At 45.0% G+C, this 25,147-nt stretch overlaps 1 protein-coding gene across 2 annotated transcripts in view; it reads left to right on the forward strand.

Moving 5' to 3' along the window:
- Nucleotides 1–2,597: 2,597 nt before the first annotated feature.
- LOC310710234 (uncharacterized protein) overlaps nucleotides 2,598–25,147 on the forward strand; it is a 52,643-nt gene continuing 30,093 nt past the window's right edge. For both annotated transcript variants that reach the window (XR_014527903.1, XM_083510905.1), the window contains exon 1: nucleotides 2,598–2,735. Coding sequence is in view for 1 of the 2 variants with exons in the window: in XM_083510905.1 (XP_083367031.1) it covers nucleotides 2,692–2,735 (44 nt within the window). In the remaining variant the exon portion in view is untranslated. The remainder of the gene's footprint in view (nucleotides 2,736–25,147) is intronic.

Here is a 25,147-nt window from a genome sequence, read left to right on the forward strand (position 1 = left end):
CAAGGGTGAAGGGCGCAGGAACCCGGAGAGAGAAGTGAATGAGAGAGACGGAGTGAGAATTGTACAGACAGAAAGGGCTTCAACCACCGCGCAAACGAAACGGCTACACAGTCGAAGCAGAGAATCCACTCCCCTCTAGGGCTGGTGGCGAGGGTGGGGTGGGGTTGGGGGCTGGGATCGAGGCTTGGTTCTTGATATAACGATATGTGCACATATCTGCGTCTCCAACTCTTCGTCACGTGTGTCAGCAGAGAGATATTAAATATTCGGTGCAATATGTAAAATGTAGACCTCTTGTTTACAGAGGGAGAGCGAGAAAGTGAGAGACTTTGGTCAAGTGCGGTAGAAACATTTCCAGCTGTTCCTTTCCCCCCCCTTTTCTAAATCAGGTCTCTCTCTCTCTATCCCCCACCCCCAGTCGCCTTTTATACCTCTGCGCTAAAATTAGCATCCGCGGAGCCCAAAACGGAGCACTCGAGGCTGTCATTTCAAACGCCAGTGTGTCTTTTTTTGTGATTCTTCTCCCCCCCTTCCTAAATGAAAAAGCTTCAAATAACTGCGCTGAGGGTCTTGGCAAAGGGAAATCAGCAGCGAGAAGCTCGCCAATAATAAATCTCTCGGTTTGGAGGCACATCCAGTACAGTTCAGCTCTTGGAATGAAAAAACAAAACAAAACTTATTTAAATAACGTGTCCACAATTCACAACTCTCTTTAAGGGATCTCAAAATTTTATAGTTGTTTTTTCTCTCTCCTTTTTTCTTTCCTGAAGTAAATGAATTGTTGACTGAGACTGACAGGGGAAGGGAGGCGGTTATAAAACAGCATTCCTGAAGGTACTTTAGTAGTCTCTTGTCTCGCCCCCCCCATCTCGCCCCCACCTCCGCAGCCCTAAAGTTAGGCCTTAGAAGAAAAAAAAACATGGAAACGTGTTTGTCCCGAAGAGCCTCGGGAAAATAAATGGATCGAGTTTATCTGGACGAGCTAATAAACACATATTTGGTGGTGGGAGTAATGACTGTAATGGATGATTATGTACACTGACTTATCTTACTGCGACTAGATTTAGTTTCGATTAAATAAACTGGCTTCCACTTTGTCTGATGTCGGCTTAGTTTAAAGTCTGTTTGCTTGTTCCACAGAAAAGGTGAATTCGTCTCTTTATAGACCTCTAGAGTCCAAGCAAACACAATTCAAACTGTATTTACATATCAGTCAGCAGAAATGCAAACAAAACGGCTCTAGCAAAATTATAGTTCTTTCTCTCGCTTTTTCTTTTTTTAAAGAAATGACGTAATAGCATTGAGGTTTAATCATAGAAAAATACTCCCCCCCGCCAGGGTATACTTCTGTTTGAACTGATGCAAGCCGTTATGGTTTCGTTTGTTGGTTTATTTTTAAAAATATTTTTTTTAATCGAAATTTCCCTCCAAACATATTTTGAGAATTTGGACTAGCCCTGCAATAAGCATAATTTCGTTTGAGGCCGAAGTTCCAGCTGCGTTTGATTTGGAAGTGGACCATCCTTGATTTCAGGGAAATTCGTTTTTAAAATGAGTGTGCATAGTCCATAGGCTAAAATGGGCAAATCTGTATTACACCAGGGGTGGGGGTGGGGAATCACCCTGGACTTGTAAGATTGGTGTTGCCTGTTGTGCTGAGTGACTGGGAGTAGAAAAGGGAAGGGAAGTGATTAAAAGTGGAACGACGGAGGAGAAAAACGAGCTTTTGGTGTGCATGGAAGTTTTATCCTTGTCCACATGAAAAAAACGATGAGAGGCCTGTGGACTTTAACAACAACAACCACCACCACAACAACAACGGGTAATGGGATCTAATGGAGGCTGACCATTTTGTTCCCATCTCTTCGCCTGGATTATGATATGCGGATACTGGAGAGAGCATTCCCTCACCTTATATCTATGGGATGTTTAATCAAATGGTGCAAAATGTAGCTAGAGTAGGACAAGGGGTTATAAGATATTATTCTACCCCCTTGTCCCCTCTAGCCACTGTTTGCACCATTGGACTATAAACACCCCATAGATAAAAGGGGAGGAATTGCATATAATGGCTCAGAGCTTCTTCATATTTGAGGATCAATATCAAGCCACCTTCTCTCCCCCAAGGTCTTTTTTGGTCTCAGAAGCAGGTTTTGAGGTTTCCACGGATTGCTTGTTAAAGGGAGAAAATGTCACCCAACTCACCCATTGGAAAAGATGGCCAGTTCCCTTCCCCCACCCCCCTGAGTATCGTCTAGGAATCCTGCCACAATATCAGTTCTTAGGAAGGCACAAATGTTGCATGGAAGTGCAGCTGGAAAATGAAGCAAAGCCCCAGAGAAAGCATCTGCCTGTAGATATATATATATAGATGATCAGTCAGGCCAGCAGGTACACAAGGGCCTCGCTGGAGAACCAGCTCTTGTCGAGTCGCTGAGGGCTGCTTGGACAAAAGAGGACTTGGAGGTAAACACTGAGTGGCTCGTGAAGATGATCAATCCTTGTATGGTAAACTAGTTGGAGCAAAGTTGACAGCATCTTTCTTATCTGCCCAGTTGGTCTGCTGATGACTGGGGGGGGGGTGGGGGGAGAGGGGAGGTCACAGTAAATGGAAATATGATGTCTGTGCTATCAAACGGTTCTGGAAAGTAGAAATACTCTCGTCTATGGCAATTTGGTGATTAACACGAAATGGCTTGCGTTTGTTTCCCCACAACAGGCACAGAAGAGATCAGGTAAGGTCAACTCTCTCTCTCTTTCTCTCTCTCTCGAACATTTTATGTCCATTCCTCCTCTTCTCGGAAGCTGTGGCCAGGAGGAGATAAAGAAGGCAGGGGGCTTGATCAGTCGATGCTGGGACCCCGATCTTCGACGCACTTAACCACGAGGAAAGCTTTCCCTGGGACTGACTTCCTCGTAAGTGTGTCTCGGATAGGTATACTTATTTGGAGGCGAATTTGGCAGGTGAGAGGGGGCTTCTTTTCACGTTCCTTTAGGGCGCTGAGTGTCAAGCTAACATAGCATTTGTGCAGGAGGAAAACAGCTAAGTGTGTATGCTTCGGATTTTTTTTTTGCAGCCGGGAAACGTTTGTCTGTCTATCTTCCTCAGCTCTGCTTTGAAGGCTTGTTAAAGAGATAACTATTTTCTAGAAAGGACGGTGTCTGCCGTTTCTGGGCCCGCCTGAAGGGACCTAATCCTAATGGAAGGAAATTTGGCTTCATCAGCCTAAGGTGCAATGAGCTACCTTTTCTACCATAGCACACACACACCAGAAGTCATGGTTTTAGTTGGATCCCTTCCTCCAGCCAGACTTTCCTGATTGTCGACACTTTTAGCTGGGAAGTAAGCTTCAAGATGTCTTTGAGGCCTGTTTCTAAGGAGTTATGTGGGTCCTTTCCCTGTTTCCGCTTGCGGGGTGCTAGCTAGGTTTAAAATTTGTTCACTTGGCTCTCCCCGTGGTCAAACGAGTTGTTCTCTTTTGCTGTCGCCATCCCTAGGGGGGGCCTCAGAACAGTCCTTTTCTTAAGATCTAACGCTTCGTAAGCCGCTTGGTTTCCGTTTGGTAACGTCACCAGGAAGGTCTTTCCATCTGGATAATTTTCTTCTGACTGTAAACGTTTCGAGCTCTCTAGGCTAGCCCATAATTTTGCTGAGTCGGGATGTCGGAGGGTCACCCTTCTTTGTGTGAAGACGTGTCTTTGAAACCATAATCAAAGGATCCAGAAGTACAGACACCTTCATGGGACCTGTGGAAACTGGCAGGCGTCGCGGGGGGACGGGGGCTGGGATGGTGGGGCTGTAACACCACAGAGGAGTAACTGAGGTCTGAGTCCTTCTGTGATTGTTAGCGACCTGCTAACCGACTTAGTCCCAGACTCTTCCTAATCCGAGCTTTGGATCGGATTTCTGCTTTTGTTTGTTAGCTAGAAGACACCCCCATCCTTATTTTTGGCCTTTCCCTTTGAATGGGGCAGTACTGTAGCGAGTATAAGAATGGTTAAAGAGACAGGGACAACTCCTAACCCACTCCCCACCCAACAACTCAAGTTAAACAACCCAAGCGGCTTTTGTAGCTTTCTCTGCCGGCCGCCTGTTTTTAGTTTTCTTTCTTGAATGAGGATGATGAAAAATTATTTTCCCATGGGGGTGGGTGGCTATGGAGTTCACTATTAGTGCTGAGATCCGTTTCCCTCACAAGTGGAAGGGCAATTTTGCAATATTTGGGCAGGATCCAGCCACAATCAGGCAGCAATCCTGTACCTACTTTCCTGGCAGTAAAGGACACTGAACTCGATGGGAATTCCTTCTCGGTAGACGCGGATAGGATTGTTTTCTTTGGATTTGCACTGAAATCTGTAGGTGGATCCAAAACTTGTTACCCGAGAGGGAAGGTCCTCTGGCTTCAGTGCGATTCCTTAGTAAGTATGTGTAGTTTGGCAACCTCAAAAGTAGTCAACATTGACCCGATGGTGTCTTCAACGCGGACCAAAATGCAGCTACGTGTATCTGGTTTCCAACAGTTCTTCGTTTACTGTTTCTGTATGTTGATTTCGAGGTTATTAGTGGATGAGAAAACTTCTCACCCGCCCACTCCATAGCAGCTTAGGCCACCAGTCTCTAGGAAAGACGTGAAACTGATTTTAAGGAAATTCAGTTGCATTTCTCAAGCTGAATGAATGACTGCAGAATTTCTGAAGTGGTTTGGGGTATAGAAAGCCAAGCGAAAAGACGTCGAAACCTTCCGCACCTTTGAAAGCATAACCCTCATCATAGTAAAATAAGGCCCTAATTCGACTTTCGGGTAGAGTCTGGGTAGTTTCACAGTACTTCGGCGGAAACAGAAAGCTGTTCAGAATAATCAGAGTTAGTCATTTCATGGAATTTTCAAACTAGTACCAGAAGCGCCTAGCATTTCCGCCGTAAGCGCTTCGGGTGCATTGAGTTTCAGACAGATCTCTCTCTCTGTGTCCCTCCATCTTTCTCTCAGCTTTAAGAAAAGGGTTTGGAACTTTGGAACCATATTGGTCCATTTCTTGTTGCGATGACTGGTGTGTTTTGGGAAGGACTGCTCAGGTGCAGCTTAAATGCAGAGGTATCACTGAAATCGAAACAAAGTTTTCCTGTCTGCCTTCCCATATTATACCTAAATTTATGTAATATAGCTATAAATATGAATTTTGGACGGGCGATAAAGAGCTAGTTTAACCATTTGCCAAGCGACCTGGAGACTTCAGTCTTATGCACACCGACTTGGGGGCCGATTTCCGTGGGGTCTACGTGGGCCAAGTGGGCTTCACTCGCCCACTAAAGTCAGTAGGACTTGGATTAATTTTGTCTGCGTGGCGCCCAAAATCAGGTGTGTTAAACTCTGTCGAAGTTCCAGTGGTGAATAAGAAGTCGGAACCTCGCCTGGATAGTAAATATCTTGTTTCGATTTCAAACCGTGTAAAACAATAAGCTTCCTCATATGAAGGGAAGCTATACAGTTGTAGGTTGTAAGTTGTACTAGTTGTAAGTGGTACTAGTAGTTGTAAGTGGTACTAGTTTTGGAATAGTCCATCGTAACTTTATTATAAACTTTCGCTCTTTCCCCCTTCCCAACTACAAACATGTAAAGAAGCACGCTTCTAAGGCTGCAATACTACCTGGAATTAAACTCTATTGAATTCAGTGGGTCTTACTTCATAGGTTTGAATTGTTAAAAAAGAAGATTATAAGCACCCAGAACAAAGTCTTAACAAAAAAAACAAACTACTAATTCCATGTTCGGGTGAGAACTTTTGGTCCTTCAGGTACACAGCTTCTACTAATTATAAGAAAGAATATTGCCTATCCTGTTAACAAAAAGGGGGATTTTCTAGTAATATTTCCACTTAATAGAGAGTAAATATGGTCACAGCATGTCCAGGGTTTCAGTTAGGGGCAAATAACAGATGGTACTGCAGCTCACTTGCTTCACTCCGGTTGACAACCCATGTCGAGAAAAATATTTGACCCCCGCCCAGCCAAAATAATTTAGAAGGTGAGGGCTTCATTTTGCTTCTTCGAAATCAACGACGTTTTCCTACAGATTTCTAAGCAAGTAGGATTGCCGCTCTGTCGTCAGATTCCATGCATAAATCTACCTGTTTAGTGGTACTTCCTGGCAGCCCAGTGTGCGGGAGACTGCATCCTTTCAAATGTCCTTACACCCAAGGAATTCGGGTCAACGTTGAATGGGCTGTAAGGCTTAAAGGTGCGCATGCGCTTAGGTACAGGTCTCTTCAAGTGATGCTAACTAGTGGCAACCCATATACCATCACCGTGATACCTTAGTATTTTAAGAAAAAGTAATAAAACCCAGAATATGCTTATAAACAACCCCTACTACAGCCCCTATAAACAGAAGTATCTTTGTTTAGTTAGGATTGGGGCGGTGCATTCTTAAGCAGGTTTATGTTGGAAGTACTGTAAGTCCCACTGTTTTCAATGGTGCTTATTCCCAGGAAAACATAAATGGGTGGTAGCTTGTAACTGCACTTCTGTGCACAATAAGCTTAATTAAATACAGTGGATTTAGCTTTATGTACGCGTAGGATAACCTTGTGAATTATCTTAATAGAAAGCATTTAAGCCGAAATCCTAGATTTGAATTCTATTATTTAGATTTAACTGCATCGTTGGTCTGGGCGTAAAAGGACCACTTCCACTTATGTAATTCCATTGATGTCTATGGAACTACTCTTTACACGTTAGCCACTAACCCTTACCTAACCTGGTTTGTCTTAATTGATCTGAGAATGTAATAGTATACCCGTTTATTATAGTATTTCCGCAGGCTGTACAACCCTGAAAGTGAATCTGAACCCTGGAAGATAATTTCATTACACAACCACCCTTGAATAAATTAAGTGGGAGTACCTTATGTACCTTATATGCATATTTTAATCAGGTATACCACGGGTATGCATAATTACCGCCGTCTAATTGAATTTGACGCACCCAGCTATAGATGTGTGACATGTAAAAATATTTTGTCACTATATGGACATGAACTGCTTCCTAGAGATTCCAAATATTTTCATCGCTCCTCGTCATTCTGCGCTTGAAAGGGTCATGGCTTGGAGGAAAGAACCCCAACCCCCTCTTCCCTCCTCCCTCCCTCCCTCTCACTCACTCTCTCGCACACAGATCCCTCTGGTAAAAGTATTCATTAATATTCATAGTGTGGGCGATGGATCATTTATGCATCCTAACCGCGCCGCTACACACTTGTCCATTCTGAAGCGCACGAGTGGCACCGACCAATCAGAAGCTGAGAGAAAGCTGGACCAGAGTTCTATCGGGGAGGAGGAGGAGTGTGGACAAGATAAAGGAAGAAGGCAGGATGGACAAAAGCAGGAGGGGAAGGCAGGAGCGGGCATATGTCCGTCTTAAGCCCTACCAAACGGTTACATTTCTCACCCCTTGCCATTCAAAACTCATTTTCCAAGCTCCCCGCGCTTGGAGAGATACCAGCCGCTTTCTGAAGTTGCCAGGAGGCCGCCGCAAGTTTCCTGCAAGGGCTCCGGGGACACTTTCTGGGGAGCATTGCTGACGGGGGTGCCAACTTGAATAAAATATTATTGGGGGGGCAGGTAAGCCGCAGCCCACATAACTGATCACGGGATGCGGCGCATGTACACCATTTGAATGGCAATGCCCATCAACTTGGGGGGGACCCTCCAATAGTTTATTGGGGGGCCAAAGGGATATAGGCCCCTAGGAGTTGATTCCTATGATTGCTGACCAGTCTGACTGGGGAGAGGGCTGGCAAAGCGCAAGGGAGTGTGGGCGCCCGCGAATCCTCACATGCCGGACCACGCCTGCCACCTAGGTACACACCACACATTTAAAGCACATGACTTCCGCAAAAGAATCCCGGGAACTGTAGTTTGCTAAGGTTGTTGGGAATTGTAGTTCTGTGAGGAGTAAGCTGTTGTTCTCAGAATTCTCTGCGGGAAATCGGGTGCTTTAAATGGATGGTGCGTAAGGATGGAGAAGTTTTCGCTGATCTGCAGCTTGTGGGGGTGAATCTCTTGCGTTTCGGAGCCTTTCGGTGCTTTCATAATAAACTGTCTGGACAGGAAAGCAGGTCCATTCGTGTGACATTATTTTAGCCTCATCCCCGGACATTTACAATGGTGGGGAGGGGGAGAATAGTAATGGCCTTGCAAGCCTGAGATAAATGTGGATGAAGCTCTCGGAAGATTCCCAAGAGTTTGACGATGACGCCCCCTCTCCTGCAGACTCAAATCTTCCTTGAGGTTTATCCTGCTCTACCCTATCCCCACTTTATTTCCTCTTTTCTTACCCTCTTCCATTTATAGATAATAAGTTGTATGGGCAGGGAAGTAAGGATGCCACTGGTCAGCCCCTAGCAGCACCACGGTTTATCTTCCCCCTGCTTAATATTTGAGAGGCAGTATTAGGGTGTGGTAGTCAACACACATTTCCTTGAGGTTAGGAGCTGGAAATGGCAGGTGCGCGCGAGGCAGAGATGGAGATGAAGGGAAGGCGAGACGGGAGACTGTTTGTGTTTCCAAGGCGCCGCCCCCCTCCCAGGCTGCCGTAATTATCTTGCTGAAATATTCTCCAGTGGCCAAAAGTTGCAAAATAAATCGACCTCTCCGCGCTGGTTCCAGAGGTCTGTAGCCATCATCCTTTTTTCAATACATTTTAAACAAGAGGCTCTAGCGAGCGACTCCGATTCAATACACATAATCAGTTTGGAAGTCTTATTTCCATTTGAAAACAGGCCTATTTGCAATCATGAGAGCCGGACACGCTGAAAGATACAGAATAACGTGCCCGGGAGAGGGGAAGGTGGGTGGGTGGGTGGGTGGGAGAGAGAGAGAGAGAGAGAGAGAGACAGAGAGACAGAGAGGAAGAACAGTCAGGCAAGCACTGAAGATTTTCTGCCCCTTCCCAATCCTTATTTATTTATTTAAAACACGAGGCTGTAGCCATGAGTCTTTTTATGAATTCACTTGGAAAATACAACTTAATTGCTTTCTCCACCGCCACCCCAAACCAGGACCAAAGCAAAACAAGCTGTGTAATCCACAGCCAGGAATACCTCCCGTCTCCCCAAATGGTGATTGGGAAAGTATGTTGATTGTTCTGCTAGCCTCTTAGGGTTAACAGGCATTTAATCAAGAGAAAGTACAACACGGGGAAATGGTTCGGGGCAAAATGCTAACTTGGTTCGTAATAACGCGTTGTCCTTGAATACTGCGACTGAACGGAAGTTTGCAAGGGGTGAGGAAGGACTGGGGTGTGTGGGAAATGATCGCCTTTGTGTCAATATGGCCGAAAAGCCATCTGCAGAACTAGTAGGTCGTCCTCCACCTGGATGCGGTGTTAGAATAATAGAATCATGGAGTTGGAAGAGACGCTGAGGGTCATCTAGCCCAACCCCCTTGCAAAATGCAACACTATGCAGCTGTTCCATAGGGAGTTCGAACCTGCCACCTTGGCGTCATCAGCACCACGCTTTAACCAACAGAATTGTTCTTTCCCTTTTTGCACCTTGACCCTACAGAGATTTCCTTTTGCAAAGAAGTTCGGCTGAAATCAAGGGTGGAAAGGAATATGTTTAGGAGGGTTTTGTTGGCTGAGTGTGCGTGAGAGGATGGGGAGAGGGAAAATGGGAGTGCGCACACTTGCGAGTGCGTCGAGATGTGCGCTGGGTAACTCTCCGAGCTTGGTGGAGCGAAGATGACGCCAGAAAGGGCAGGATTCCTTGAATGGATATGATATGTCTGCCAAATGGTGCTTCACAAACTCATTCAGCCTAGAGGCGATACTGCAAGGCTTTATATGGGAAAGAGGGAAAGGGGGTGGGAGGAAGGAAGGAAGGAAGGAAGGAAGGAAGGAAGGAAGGAAGGAAGGAAGGAAGGAAGGAAGGAAGGAAGGAAGGAAAGAAAGAAAGAAAGAAAGAAAGAAAGAAAGAAAGAAAGAAAGAAAGAAAGAAAAAAAATGCTGCTGCAACCAGGTCACTTTTTGCTATCTTAAATAATTATGACCATGATAATAGCGAAAACGGGGGTGACACTTCAGACGGAAAGAGATGTCTCTCATAACGGAGTCCATGGGACGATGTTGCTCAGATTCAAGCGGGAGGATCCGACTGCTGTACCTGAGATCTTTTCTAACCGAGGCACTGAGAAGGACGGGCGCTGCGGGTGTGTGTCTTACCCATGCCAAACACTCCCACTGCAGGGCTCTAGCCTGCCCCCAGCTGTTCTTCTAAGCGCCAAGTAATATTGCACGACGGTAGCGATCAGATTTAAGACGCGCGTGACAGACTCCTCTTGCCACAGCTTTCCATTTGGGACAAGCAAGAGACGGTAGTCTCTTCAAGGCCCTGCCTGCTTCTGGGCCATCCCACGAGGCACCGTCTTCGGAGCCACTTCCTTGGCTGTGTTGGTAGAAAGGAACCCCCCCTCCCGCTTTGCCAGTCAAGTGCCAGCAGCTAAGTGAAAGCTAAGAGGCCCACACCGCTCCTTAATAATCATTATGATCGCTGTTTATGAAGAAGAAGGTGGAAAGAAGTTGAGGACTGGCAAGACAAGAACCACGGCGACCTGGGGGTGGGGGGCTTCCGCAGCCATTGAAAACAATGGGAGATTCGCCGTTGGCTTGAACGGGTTGCGGTTTGCAGGTGCAAACGCTATCGCTGATTTCAGGCTTTTGAGAAGGCGCCTGTATTTTCAGGATGCCTGTCCCGCTTCCTCGCCATCTTCCCGGTTCATGTCAGTGCCAGATGAGAGGCCTTGACTGCAAAGGGAGCTGATCGCAGCTCTTTTACTAACCGCTTCCGGTTGCTTCCTCTTTATCTTTTGCTCGATGTTCCTAAATGGAAAGGAATCGGAGGCTCCCTGGATCCTCGTCCTCCCCACAAATTGAGAGTTGGGTTCTCGGATTCCTATTTTCCTACATAGCCTCCCAAGTTAAGGCCTGCTTTCTTTCCACTTATTTATTTGTTTATTTCTCTCCTTTTTTTGGGGGGGGGTGTGTATAAACCATTTAATCAAAAATCAGATCTGAGATCTTATGATGGAAGGCGGTATATAAATCTAATAAATAAAAATTATTATTATTTAAAAAGGAAAGCGCATCTCAAAGCTACGTTGTGGGTAAACTAATTTTCAATAAAACAGCACATCTTAAAAACGAGTATACATAGCTAAATTATCTTTCCTGCACGGTCCAGCGAGGAAGCTGTTCTGGGAAGCCCCAATCGAAGGGACTAGGAGGTGGCGCAACGACGCTTGGACAGCAGACTGTATGGGAAGGGGAAACCTTCCTTTTCTTACAGCCAGATTCATCCCTCCCCCTAAATGTAATCCTGAAGCAGCTTTACACTAAGCCAGGTGGTTGAGATGCTCGGTACAGTTTTTCTTTGGCCCGGAGCTGCTCTTCAAGGTCCCAAACCTGAGAAAATTTTCAACTGGAGATGCCAGGTTTTGAATCTGGGACCTTGGCTTCTGCATTGTAAGAACCAATCCCTAGGGACCGAGGTCCCTTCGGCCCTCAATAAAATATTTGAGGGGGCTGCCTTCGAAAAAGCTGAGGGGAATTCCCATTCAAATAGTGTGTGTGTGTGTGTGTGTGTGTGTGTGTGTGTGTGTGTGTGATATGCCACGTGACTGAATATGTGGGGTGGGGCTTACCTGCCCCCCCCGTATTTTATTCAAATTGTCACCCGTGGTTGGAACCATTGGTCTGAAATGTGTACTAGGCACATAATGAACCAGGAGTCTCCTGCCATAAAGAGTGTTTTAAGGAAGGAACATCCCATGAATGAAGTGATCGGTTTGTGGTTAGGACCATAGGAGCCAACTCCTAGAGGCTTCGGGGGATTCGGCCCCACAATTAAATATCTAAGGGGGACACCCCCCCCACAAGTTGATGGGCATTCCCATTCAAATAGTGCGTGTACACTGCGTTATGCGATCAATTAATAGGGGCGGGGCTTACGTGGACCCCCACAATATTTTATTCAAGTTGGCGCTCCTGATAAGGAGTGTTTAACACACGTATGTTGACACACGTATGTATGGAACAATTTCAAAAACATAGAATAACTTTAGACTCGAACACTGATGCCTTTGTTTGAGTTTCTAAGGTGTTCTACCTGAAAGGTGGACCGTCAGAAGCACATTCTTATCAATAAAATAAAAGACACTGAAATAAAACAAGGAGCTCATTTACCCAATGGCTCAGTTGGTTAGAGCATGGTGTTGACAACACCAGTGTCGCATGTTCTGCATTGCACGGAGTTAGCATAGATGATCCTCAGGGTCCCTTCCAACTTCTACGAGTCTATACTTAATCTGAAGGATTGGCTCCGCTCAGCGAAATATGTCCCACCTGGGGCTCTGGCGATCCTCCAAAGGGTATGAAACTCTGTGCAAGCCCTGCGTCAACTTGAGAAGGAAATACTGAACTCAATGCTGCTTACTTCTGAATACACACGTATAGGATTGAACGGTAGAAGCGCATTCCTGTAAAAAGGTAAAGGACCCCTGGACGGTCAAGTCCAGTCAAAGGCGACTATGAGGCGCGGCGCTCATCTCGCTTTCAGGCCGAGAGAGCTGGCGTTTGTTCACAGACAGCCTTCCAAGTCACGTAGCCAGCATGACTAAACCGCTTCTGGTGCAACATGCCTGCTCAAGGGTAGGCACAGAAGCCAATGGGACTTACTCCTAGGCAAAGGTGCGGGAGAATGCAGCCTAAATCACCAGCGACAAAGACATTTCCACAGGGAATCCCTGGAGTGGAAAGCCCTGCTAAAATTCCTTTTTTAAATAAATGTAACCGATTAACGTTTCGTATCCTAATTTGATGGCCGAGGCAATTGCTGACCTGAACAACCACGCGAAGCCAACGATGCGCCTCTTTTAGACATTTGGTCAGTTCTCTAGCAGCTGGACCGGCATTCCAGTTAACTTGAACCTTGGATACTTTAAAACGGTTTTCCCAGTTAAGTTCAATAAAGGCTAAATTATCTTTAACCGAGGAACTTCGAATTAAGGTGGGATGGAACTCCTGGCCTGGCCAATGGCAGGTGGGCGAGTGGGTGGGAATGACCCCATAGTCAAGCGCATGATGTTAATAGCTCCATAAGGACAGCACTCCGATGCTTCCCATACTCAGTCAGTTCCAGGGATGCTTGTCCACAGGAATATATTTTTTGGTTGCATTTAAATGGAACAAAATTCTGCTAGCACTTCTGGAAAGCTTCCCAAGTAAAAGTGCGCATGTGCACTTAGAGAAGAAATAACGCAAAACAAGACGACGTTGGCTTGACTTACAGCTTCAGTTGTTGTCAGCTCACTTTCTAGAAGTCCGATCCAGCCCAAGCGAAACCCTTGTAGGTTGGCCTGATGTGAGATTGTGTTTTTTGCAGATATATCTGGAAATTTGATTGTATTATTCAATAACGTTATATTTTTTATATATAAAAAGGTTGCCCTGATGTGAATGGGAAAGATCTGACTCTCCTGACTTTCCTAGGACTTAAACACAGGCTTTGCTTCAGCTGGACTGTGCCCCACTGGGATGCTGAAACCCACGAGATTTACTTCGAATTAAGCACGTTTAGGAATCATAGAATCGTAGACACATAAAATTGTAGATTTATAAGGGACTCCGAGAGTCATCTAGTCTAATCCCCTGCGACGCAGGTTTCCAGCCCACAGCCATTCCTGGATGGGGTGTAAAATGCAACCACAGGAGCCAACTGCTAGGGGCCGAGGTCCCTTCGCTGCCTCCCCAAAAATATTTGAGGGTCCAGACCCTCAAAGTTGCTGAGTATTGTCATTCAAATGGTGTGCGCGCGCCAAATCATGTGACCGCTTATGGGATGGGGGCTTACCTGCTCCCCCATGTGTTATCCAGGTGGGCACCCCTGAATGCAATGGAGCCAGAGGTGGGGATTATTTGTTGGTGCTACTCAGCGCAAGTGAATAAACTTCAGGATGCTCTCATATATTGGGAACCTGGTGTGTGTGAAAAAAAGGCAGGGAAGCAGAGCATATATGTAGAACATCTGGTGGCTGCTTGCGGGCTTCCCACAGGTTTCTGGTTAGCCGCTGTGAGAACAAGAGGCTGGAGTCTGTGGGCCAGTGGCCGGATTCAGCAGGTTCTGCTTATGTACCGATGCAAGTCGAAAACGCCGAGCTAAAGAGCAGGGCCTAAAGGCTACTGTCAGCATTCTCTGGTCTCGGTCTACGAAGTGGAGAACCGCTGTCAAAACTTATTGAACATCAGTCCTAGAGGTACGACTCAGTGACACCGTTTGGCTTGGTTCTTAGGTTAAGGAAACCGGTGAAAAGTTGGGGAGAGGACACACACACACGAAGTCTGATGTTCGTAGCTTCCCTGTCTTGCTCCTTCGGAAGAGTGGGAATGCTGCGATCTGCACCTCATCCAAGCCAATGCGAAACTTGCAGCCCTCGGCCGAGGTCTGAATCATACCACTTCTGGGGAAAGGACAGGAGCTCAGTAGTACTGAATGTGCCATAGGTCAGAAGGTCCCAGGTTCAGCTCTCAGGATCTCCAGGTAGGGATGGGATTCGGGAAAGACCCTCGCCTGAACTCCTGAAGAAGAGGCTCTGCCAGTCAGTGTACTGTAGCTAGATGGACCAATGCCTATCCAAGGCAGCAGTCTACGCTCCCAATATTTTCTCCCGCCCTTCCTGGCCAGGACTTGGAGATGGACTGGGGCGTGCCTGCTGCCTGAATGACAGCGCACACTCATTTGCCAGTTGACAGGGGCCACAATCAGATCCTTTCCGAGACATTCAGAAATAAGGAAGCATGAAATATATTCGGAGTCCTGCAGTGATTTCATGCTCTTTATTGCAGCTTGTAAAACAGTGATTGAATTGCCCCCCAAACCTCAGGCTTTTATATACATTATTTACACAATGAGTCCCGTCTGATTGGCTGATTCTGCTTCCCTCCTGGAGCCTGATTGGTCTTCTCCTGCAAGCCAATCAGTTGTTGCATTCTAGGATCCTACTTGCCTGTTGTTCTAGGATCCAAGGTTAGTACATGACAGCTCTGTTAAAGGGACGCTTTTCATTTGGTATCGTTAAGATCCCCCACTGTTTCCTTCAAAGGGACAGAGGAGAGGAGGCAGGTACCTCTCGGGAAATGAAAAAGATGCAAGCGCCTTGGGCTTCGCAGAGCAAATCCGAGAAGCACCCGAGGAGAGTCTCTGGCAGATCAGGCCCTCCTCCTGCTGGTCAAATTTAGGCCCCTTGGATAGCCAGCAACCGGAGGTCAAGGGAGACTGAATTCCATTTTGCTGTTAGGATTAATTCATTTTATCCATCGTTTGTTACATGGGGGAAAAAAGTTTTAAAGCGATGGACTACTACTTTAAAATGCAAAGATGCCACAAAAGAGCCGAAAGTAATAAAGCCACACATGGTATGCGCACCCACCAGCAACTAATAGCAGGGAAGATATCCTTCGCTACCCAACTAAAATAGGGACACTATTATGTTTAGTTAGTAGATACACTTTTTACGGTGTCGAATTGAAATGGTGCGTTGATTGCTAGAGTTTAAAGGGACCTCTTGTTCGCTTGGTATGCTGCCCATCACCACGGTGGCATCCAAACAGTCCGTTCAGGACAAGGGCACCAAACCTTTGAAGACAACCCATAACCCATCACTGGGAAGATCCAAAACCGGCCGCTCGGGAGTCAGTTCCCTCGGGTTCAGAAGTTCCAAATCCAGAATAAGTTCTGAAGAGAAAAGGAGTTGAGCAGAGCTCTTCATCCAGATTCCCTTCCTTGGTGTCACAATGGAACTTGCAGCCAAACCATTTGTAGCCAACCGTTGCTCTCAAGGAAGGAGTCAAACCGGATTTGACCAGGGAGGGCCAGAGCTCTTGACAGTAAGAGAATGGCATTCCTACGTACCTCCATCAATGGATATTTCTATTGCAAACCCAAGAGAAAGCCCAGATCAGATACACATGGAAATGGAAAACTGACCTCAGATAGAACGCGACAAGCTGGATTCCCTCCCCCTTTATACCCAGCATTAAGCAGAATTCACACGTGACGCATTTCCTACGTTAAACTTTGGCATGCAGCTCTGCAAAATATTAAGCTGTGGCCGTGCAAGTTCTCTCTTTTTCTGTGGAGGTTTGTTTTTAGCTGCCTTCTGGTTTTAAAATGTTCTGAGGCATTTGCTCCACTTACACTAGGACCCGAAACAGGTTTCCGCCGAAGTGAGTCCTATTCACCTGAGTGGAGCTTCTTTCTGAATAAGACGGCTTAGCAAGTAGTGCTTTATTTGTGGCAGGTTGGGATTTTGGCGTTCCACAAACTAGGATTTAGCTCCGTGTAAATCCATTTAACACTGAGCGAAATGAGAAGGTAATCGAGGAGGGGAAACCCTTCTCCCTCCTCCCTTTCGTAACCGGATGCCCACCTTTTAATACGCTGCTTTCGGTTTCTAGGTTCTCAAATCTCAAATCGCTGTTCCAACAGTACTTCCGATATCTTCTCGCTGGCCAATGGTCCTCCGAATTAAGGCAACCGCAGAGTAGGCGGTCTAGAATGCGGTGCCAAATTTACTTGGAAGCCATTCCTGTTGAATCCAGTGGGGCTTCTCTCCACGAAAAATATATTTAGGAGTGGGGTCTTCTTGGAGCCAGTGTCAGTTTACGCAAAAGTAAGCGCGGCTAGGATCGCAGCCTCGATCAACGTTTAGGATGCGTGCTGCTTCTAAGCATAGAAATGTCCCCTTAGCGTCGGTGGCACTTACTTCCGCGTAAAATGCATAGGATCGCGGAACTGATTTGTTAACACAAGCCAAAAAGTTCTTAAAGTGATCCAATCCTTTTGGGGGTGGCATGGAAGTCAAATTTGTCCCAGGACGCGATCTTTGGTACGTTTATGTGGAAGTTAAAGTCAGAGAAATTAATGTGAATCATTCCTATTTGTTTTTAACGTTTGGCTGTTACTCTTAACCACATTTAATAGGAAGGAGCTCTGCTGAAACCAATGGGACTTGCTTTCCGCCTAAAGTTGGCAAGGATCGGGTACTATCACTCCCCTTTTTTGTTTTCCACGTATTCGAAAGGATTATTCTTTTGTCCAATGAATACAAACTAAATTATCAAAGCACGTTGAGGGATAAAATGAGAAGATAATCATTAGGGGTTTGTCCAATATTTCACACGGAAAAAAACACACCCACCATCCTTCAGGCTACCTTTTTACATGTACTTGTCCTTAACCTTTAAAAGCAACGGCTGTAAATACAAGATCTGTACTTTCTCTAATAGATTTTCCTAGGAGCTGGTGACAGAGAACTGATTTCTTTTCTATTAGGCTTTAGCACATCTTTGTTGAAGGCCCCGCAGAATGACCACGGATTAGAATTCGATTTGCATCTCTTAGGCTCCCTGTGTGGTCTTTGTAAGGAGCTTGTAACTGTTAAAATGACTTGTTAGGAAGCGTGTGGGCTCTCATCCCTCTGCTTTTGACAGAATGATTGGGAAATTCAGTTCGCCCCTATAGGATTTAGCCTGCGGATTCCACCTGAACCTTAAGCAATTAGACCCTAATCTCAGCGCAATCATATGGGAGTTAGGATTTCTTGTACTTTGTTTACTCCAGGGTTCTTATATAGAAAAAGCACCTCGATTATTTTAAACGAACTTTGTAATAATATTGTCCCAAATGTTACAGAAATGCACCCAGCTTGGAAAGCTGCACTGATAACCTAGCAGCAGCCAAGGCTTTACTTGAAGTTAAGAATGTTATAATAAACTTCAGTCAGAGAACATGCATGGGAGTTATGAAAGATGTTATCCTACCTTCACTGAAAATCTCGGATGCAACAATGTTTGTAAACTGACTTCTGAATCAACCTGTAGGGCAAGCAGAATCACTGAATTCAAGAGGATTTACTTTCAAGTAAACCTGTACTTAGGACAAGAGTGCTAACAGCATTCTGGAAACAGGATAGATGAAACTCTGAATTTTCATTTCTGTTTAAACACACACACCCAATTTATTTTATTATTACCAGGTTAGTTTCTCCCAATCTGCTCTGCAAAAACTGTAAATGCACTCAGAAAAACACCCCAAACCTAATTTATATTAGGGCATGAGAAGAACCAGGATTTAACAAACAAAACTAATCAAAGTTTGAGCCCAGGCTAGGGAAAATGTCTGTCTGTAAATAACTAAATGTTCCACTGAGCAAATTAATCTGAGCTGGATACATATGTGATCTCAGAAAAATAAGCATTTCCTAATGAAAAGTCTTTTCAGGCTTTTAATATATCTTTCCTTCTCAATATCACAAATGCACAGTGGTCAATTGTGATCCTAGCCCCCAAACATAGCATTGCTGTCATGGAGATATCATATTTCTCCAGAACTCAAACCACAGTATTTTATTACAGTGGGGGAAAACAAGCCGGTGGGGAGGAGGAACTTTGCTTGTGCAAATGCCACAGCCACTTTTGGAACAGGACCTGTGACATCATTGGTGTTGAGTGACACATCTCCCCTCTCCTCCCATCTCCTGCCCACTCCACTTTCTGACCATTTAAAAGTTTCATTTTAATGATTCCGCCCCCCCTTTCTTTAGAGGTCGAGCACTATACCATTCAACTGCAAGATCATTCATGCAGCTCTTTTAAAATATGGCATGCACCGCAAGGCTACCCCTTCTCCCCCTGCAAAAACACTTTGTCATTTCAAGAAATGTGTTAGTGTTTTATGGTCTGTATTCCACATCTCCAGAGCTGAAATACATGGGTACCTCTGCCCTCCCCCTCCCCGCCTGGTTTCCAAGTTCTGAACACAACAGCAAAATTGTCAACCCTGCAGCATGATCCCTCTAGAGTACTGGGACCAAATTATTTATTATTACCTCTGGGTTGCCTGCTGCAAGACCGCAAATATTTTATACACAGTAGGTGGACGTGCACAGCTTGGTGCTGTGATGACACACCACTTACTCAGAAGAGTTTAGATCTGGAGGTAACTTGGGGGGAAGATGAGGAAGAGAGAAGAAGCCCAGTGGAGGACTTCTACAGCTGCTTCAGGTCCTAACCTACTCACAGCTGTCAGCATTAGCATTCAGTGACCATTGAACGTGCTCAGCCATCATTGGGCTGTTTAGGGCAGGCATAGGCAAACTTGGCCCTCCAGATGTTTTGGGGCTACAACTCCCATCATCCCTAGCTAACAGGACCAGTGGTCAGGGATGATGGGAGTTGTAGTCCCAAAACACCTGGAGGGCCAAGTTTGCCTATGCCTGGTTTAGGGAGTTTCCCTCCCTTAGAATATTCCCTCCCCAAATGCTCCATCTCCTAAGCCTGTTACTACCCCCTCTCTCTTGTGTTCATGCACGTGTGGTGCTACTTGGCCACATAAGCAACTGCACTCATTTTGTGTAATTTATTAAAAAAACAAATCTACCTCTTAAGCATAACCTCTAAGTGGCTTGCTAGAAATATTGAAATTACTACTAAACTAGGCTTCCTCAACCTCGGCTTCCAGATGTTTTTGGCCTATAACTCCCATGATCCCTAGCTGGCAGGACCCCTAGCTAGCAGCGATGATGGGAATTGTAGTCTCAAAACATCTGGAGGGCCAAGGTTGAGGTAAAGGTAAAGGAGCCCCTGAGCATTAGGTCCAATCATGACTGACTCTGGGGTTGTGGTGCTCATCTCGCTTTATTGGCCGAGGGAGCCGGTGTACAGCTTCTGGGTCATGTGGCCAGCATGACTAAGCCGCTTCTGGCGAACCAGAGCAGCGCACGGAAACATCGTTTACCTTCCCACCGGAGCATACCTATTTATCTACTTGCACTTTGGCATGCTTTCAAACTGCTAGGTTGGCAGGAGCAGGGACCGAGCAACGGGAGCTCACCCCATTGCAGGGATTCGAACCACCGACCTTCTGATTGGCAAATCCTAGGCTCTGTGGTTTAACCCACAGCACCACCCATGTCCCTTAGGTTCCAGGTTGAGGAAGCCTGTACTAAACGGTTAAAAACCAATTAACAACATTTAAAGATCATTAACAGCAAAGGAGATTTGAAAATGTCAGCACCTGCATGTCTGGATAAGCTTGCCTAAGCAAAAATGTCTTAAGCTGGCACTGAAAGGAGTACAGTGAAAGTGCCTGCCTGATATTAACAGGCGGCGAGTTCCGAAGTGTAACAATGCTACCACACTAAAATACTGATTTCTTATAGCTGTGGAATGCATATTATGTGGCACAGGTAACAATATAGTGGTACCTCGGGTTAAGAACTTAATTCGTTCTGGAGGTCCATTCTTACCCTGAAACTGTTCTTAACCTGAGGTACCACTTTAGCTAATGGGGCCTCCCACTGCTGCCGCACCACCAGAGCATGATTTCTGTTCTCATCCTGAAGCAAAGTTCTTAATCCGAAGTACTAATTCTGGGTTAGCGGAGTCTGTAACCTGAAGCGTCTGTAACCCGAAGTACCACTGTACTTCTGCAGATCAAAGCAGTTGAGTGGGCACATATGGGAAGACGCAATCCCGTAAGTAAACTGGTCTCATGCCCTTGTGGGCATAATGGAACTCTTAGACACCCCCAGTGGAACCACCAAGGTCCCGTGCCCTTCCTATTTATTTTTTAATTATTATTTTAAATGAGTTTATTTGGCTTTTTGGGTCGTTTGATAGGGGTTGCCTGTTTCTGGGAGAGCGTTTCTTTTAATTTTTAAGGTCTGTGCTCCATCTAGCTGTAAACAGCTGTGATACAAAATCAAACAAAAATTAAACATCAAGAAGAACTTTCTGACAGTAAGAGCTGTTCAACAGTGGAACGGACTCCCTCAGGAGGTTGTGGCCTCTCCTTCCTTGGAGGTTGTTAAGCAGAGGCTGGATGGCCATCTCTCGTGGATGCTTTAGTGGAGATTCCTGCATTGCAGGGGCTTGGTTGAGATGACCCTCAGGGTCCCTTTCAACTCTGCAATTCTATGCTTCTGTAGGAGGAAAGGATATAACACAGCATTACAGTAGTGAATGAACCTCTTGGTTGACCAGTCTCAACCAGTGGGATTCAGAGCACAAAATAAGACACAAGCTTGTTTACAGGTGTGATGCATCATATACATGGTTTCTCTAGCTGGTTCCAGACATTGGGAAGGGCTTTTGACCTCCATGTCCAAAGATAGGCAACAACAAAATCAACCTGGAATATATGTAAGTGCACATGACAAGTCAAAGGGAACATCACAGGAGAGAGAATAAAAGTCCTTCAGGAGAAGTAATAGAGACAGAGCTGGGGAAAATAAAGATGGATGGGATCAGAGGTGGCCTACAGCCATTTTAAATGGATAGCATTATCACACTGCTGGTGACAGCAGTTGACACTGTTTGTTTAGATTTACTTGGTTACAGACTAACTGTAAGTGGAGAATGGGAAGCAGAGTCATTGCACAGGAGGTGACAGATCAGATGTGCTACTCTCATTCTTCACCAACATGATGGACCTGGGTCACTGACTCTATGTATCAAGCTTTTATTTTATGACGGTTACCTCTCCCACTATCCTAAAAGCTTCTACTCTCTTTCACGTCATGTGGCCTTATGATCTGAAGGCAGAAGAGCTCCACAAACTATATACACCTTTCCCATGCAACTTTAGGCAATTAACTACTGGAATGAATGCATCATTCTTGGAAGCATGGACTGTCATATTGTTAATCTGTTTGCTGGCTGAAAAAGCGGCTTTTGTCTTTTAACCGTTGCATGCTATTAAAAGATTGTAAATTTAGTAAAACGTTTTGTATTTTTCCATTGTAAAAAAAAAAGATTGAGAAATGGCATCCAAAAAGGGATCAGTAATGTGACATTTTTCTCCAAGCAGAAGGAGCTGGAGAAAAAGTGTAGCAGAACCAACTTGTGTTGAAACTTTACATAGGTACTGACATGTACTTTCTGGGAACATTTATATCCTGTCTTTCCATTCAGTGTTATTGTTTCTGTACTTCCTTGGGTTCTGTATAAGCCAAACAATTTGGGTTTAAAACATTCCCATAGGGAATCCTGAGTGGGCTGAATTTTCTTTCTTTCTTTCATTTTTATCCCTCTTTGTATATTTTTATTTGACTCATAATTTTTTTATCAAACTGTACTATAAGGACAGAGGCATGTTGTTGTGACAACAGAGGACTTATTATCAAGGCTGATTAATGTAATTGTACAGTTATAGGTAAGACCAAGATTACAGATAAATGCTGGGCTGAAGCAGGACCAAAGTTGAGGTCACGGAGTCTGATTTGGATGAGAGATGAGATAAAAACATGGCCAGCTCAAAACACAGTGCATGGCTAGGAGCCAAAAGTGAGTAGCCAATTGAGAACAAGACTAATTACAACTCATTATGTGTAAGCGGAAGTATTTTCGAGGAACCAAATTAGTTGAGCCATAATGTCAGAAAACATTAGCTCTGAATATACCTTGAATACTAGTTGCTGGGAATCACATGAGGGCAGAGTGGATGTTACGCTCATGTCCTGATTGTGGGCTTCCCATTGGCATCTGTTCAGCCATCGTGGGAATAGGATGCTGGACTAGAAAGACTTTTGGCTGATCCATCGGAGATCTTCTTATTAAAGAACCAGACCTGTTCATATCTAGATCAGCCCAGATGCTCCCATCCACATTTCCATGTACTATTATCACATAAAGGTGGTTTAAGTCATAAGTAAGGCATGAATTGGTTTAGGGCAGTAAAGTGAGAAGAGGTTGTGGGCAAAGTCAACAAAAGCATAAGCAGAAAATGGACTGTACCTAAGCCTATTTTGGGATGTGGGTGGCGCTGTGGGTTAAACCACAGAGCCTGGGACTTGGCGATCAGAAGGTCGGCAGTTCGAATCCCTGCGACGGGGTGAGCTCCTGTTTCTCGGTCCCTGCTCCTGCCAACCTAGCAGTTTGAAAGCACGTCAAAGTGCAAGTAGATAAATAGGTACCGCTCTGGCGGGAAGGTAAACGGCGTTTCTGTGTGCTGCTCTGGTTCGCCAGAAGTGGCTTAGTCATGCTGGCCACATGACCCGGAAGCTGTATGCCGGCTCCCTCAACCAGTAAAGTGAGATGAGCGCTACAACCCCAGAGTCGGTCACAACTGGACCTAATGGTCAGGGGTCCCTTTACCTTTACCTTTTAAGCCTAATTTACAAGCTATTGTGTCGAGTTGTTCTGCTGTGTGGGTGCCTTGGGCTCTGTGCTGCCTATACTCCCAGATACAAATGGAGTGCAAAACAGCCAGACAAACACAACCTGCTAATGCAAAGAGATATTCTGCAGCTGCAGATTTGGCTGATCTGGTCAACATGGCTGCACATGGATGTTTGGGAAAGAAAATTAGTCCAACTTCATGGAATACAACTCTAACTTTTATTGATAGTATCTGCCCTCCGTAAAATTCAGTATCTATATACTTAAAATAAACACTAACTGTCCGAACTCTAGTACAAAGGCTGCTAACAACACACACATTTGTGCATCTCTACCTACAGAGTCCCCTCCCTCTTCTGAAATTAGAATAGGTTGTGGTGCCCAGAACAGTTTCTCAGATTCACATAATGGGCCCATGGGCCTCCAAAAGTTGGCAACCTGTGTTTTTCATGCATCATCAACAGTTCTGCAACAAGATAAATTATTAAGCCAATTAAATATATTACAGTATGGGCTATACTTTCCCAGAAGGCCCTGTAACATTCCAAGACTTAGGCTGTGATTCTATCCATGCTTCTTCCTAGAGTAAACTCATTGAACTTAATAGAACTTACTTCTGAGTAGGATTTTTCATGTTTTATAAGCAGACATCTGATTTTATAATACATTCGATATGTGCTGCTAGGTCAGCAGACAAGTGTAGGAGGCACAGGACAGGGCATGTGGCTCATACAACTCTCTCCTCCAACACTTTGCTGCCACTCTTCAGCATTTGCCACCAGAGGCAACTGCCTCACTTGGTCTTACTTTAGGACCAGCCCCACAGTAATGCATACTTTTGGTGTGTATAACTCATGAGTATCCAAGGCCAAGTGGGTCCCACCAAAGGTGTCTTTTCCAAAACCTGCCCCTAAAACAACAGCAACAACCCTGGAGGCAGCACTGTCCTCGATTCTTACTGTCTCATCCTTTTGCTCCTGCAGACAGGACACTTTCTAGACCTGTGGATAGTGGAGCTTTAGGCATGTCAATGCGCAGAATTGCACACGGATCGCTGGATCTTGGGAATCTTTGTCTGTGCCTTTTCAAGGGCTGTTAGCTGTTTCTGAAGGTTAAAATTGTGAGGCATTTTTTCTGGTCTGATTTAAGAAATGAACTGACAGAATGGAGACCCAGAAAACTTACAGACAGTAGTTCTAGAAATAACATTAAAAGGAAAGGAGGTGAACACATCAAATTGCATTTCTCAATGGGACATTAGTTAAGTCATAAAAATGCAGCTGTCTTACCATATACAAGGAACTGGAAGTTTTATTCAGGCAACGAAGAGATTTTCTAAGTCCCAGAACCAGAATACTATTAGCCGTTCACCCATTTTCAGTATTGTGACTTCTGGATATATTGTTAAATGACATATGGAAATGGTGATTTTAATTTTCTTGAGGGATAGCAAAGCTAGCCTGAAGTCATTTAATATGCTTGATTAGCAAGTTGTGTTGCCCTATCTATAGCTGGTAAAAATATGTTTCATTTTCAGCTTATAAAGAGTTGCAATTTAATTATCAACTTGCATAACCTTTCACCAACAAAATTTGTTTCAGCGAAAGATATCACTTTACCTATTTTGTACCAAATATTTCGGAATAGCAAAACATCTGTCTGTATCAAATGTTGGGGAGAATGATTAGAGTTGTCAGTTGATGACATTTGCAGTTAAATCAACTACCGTATTTTTTGCACCATAACACTCACTTTTTTCCTCCTAGAAAGTAAGGAGAAATGTCTGTGCGTGTTATGGAGGGAATGCCTATGGGTGGCATGCCTACGGATTTTCCTCCTCTAAAAACTATGCACGTGTTATGGTCGGGTGCGTGTTATAGAGCGAAAAATACGGTACTTACCTTCTAACCAATTCAT

Source organism: Podarcis liolepis (genome assembly GCF_965112155.1).
Source record: "Podarcis liolepis genome assembly, chromosome: 1".
NCBI classification, from domain to species: domain Eukaryota; kingdom Metazoa; phylum Chordata; class Lepidosauria; order Squamata; family Lacertidae; genus Podarcis; species Podarcis liolepis.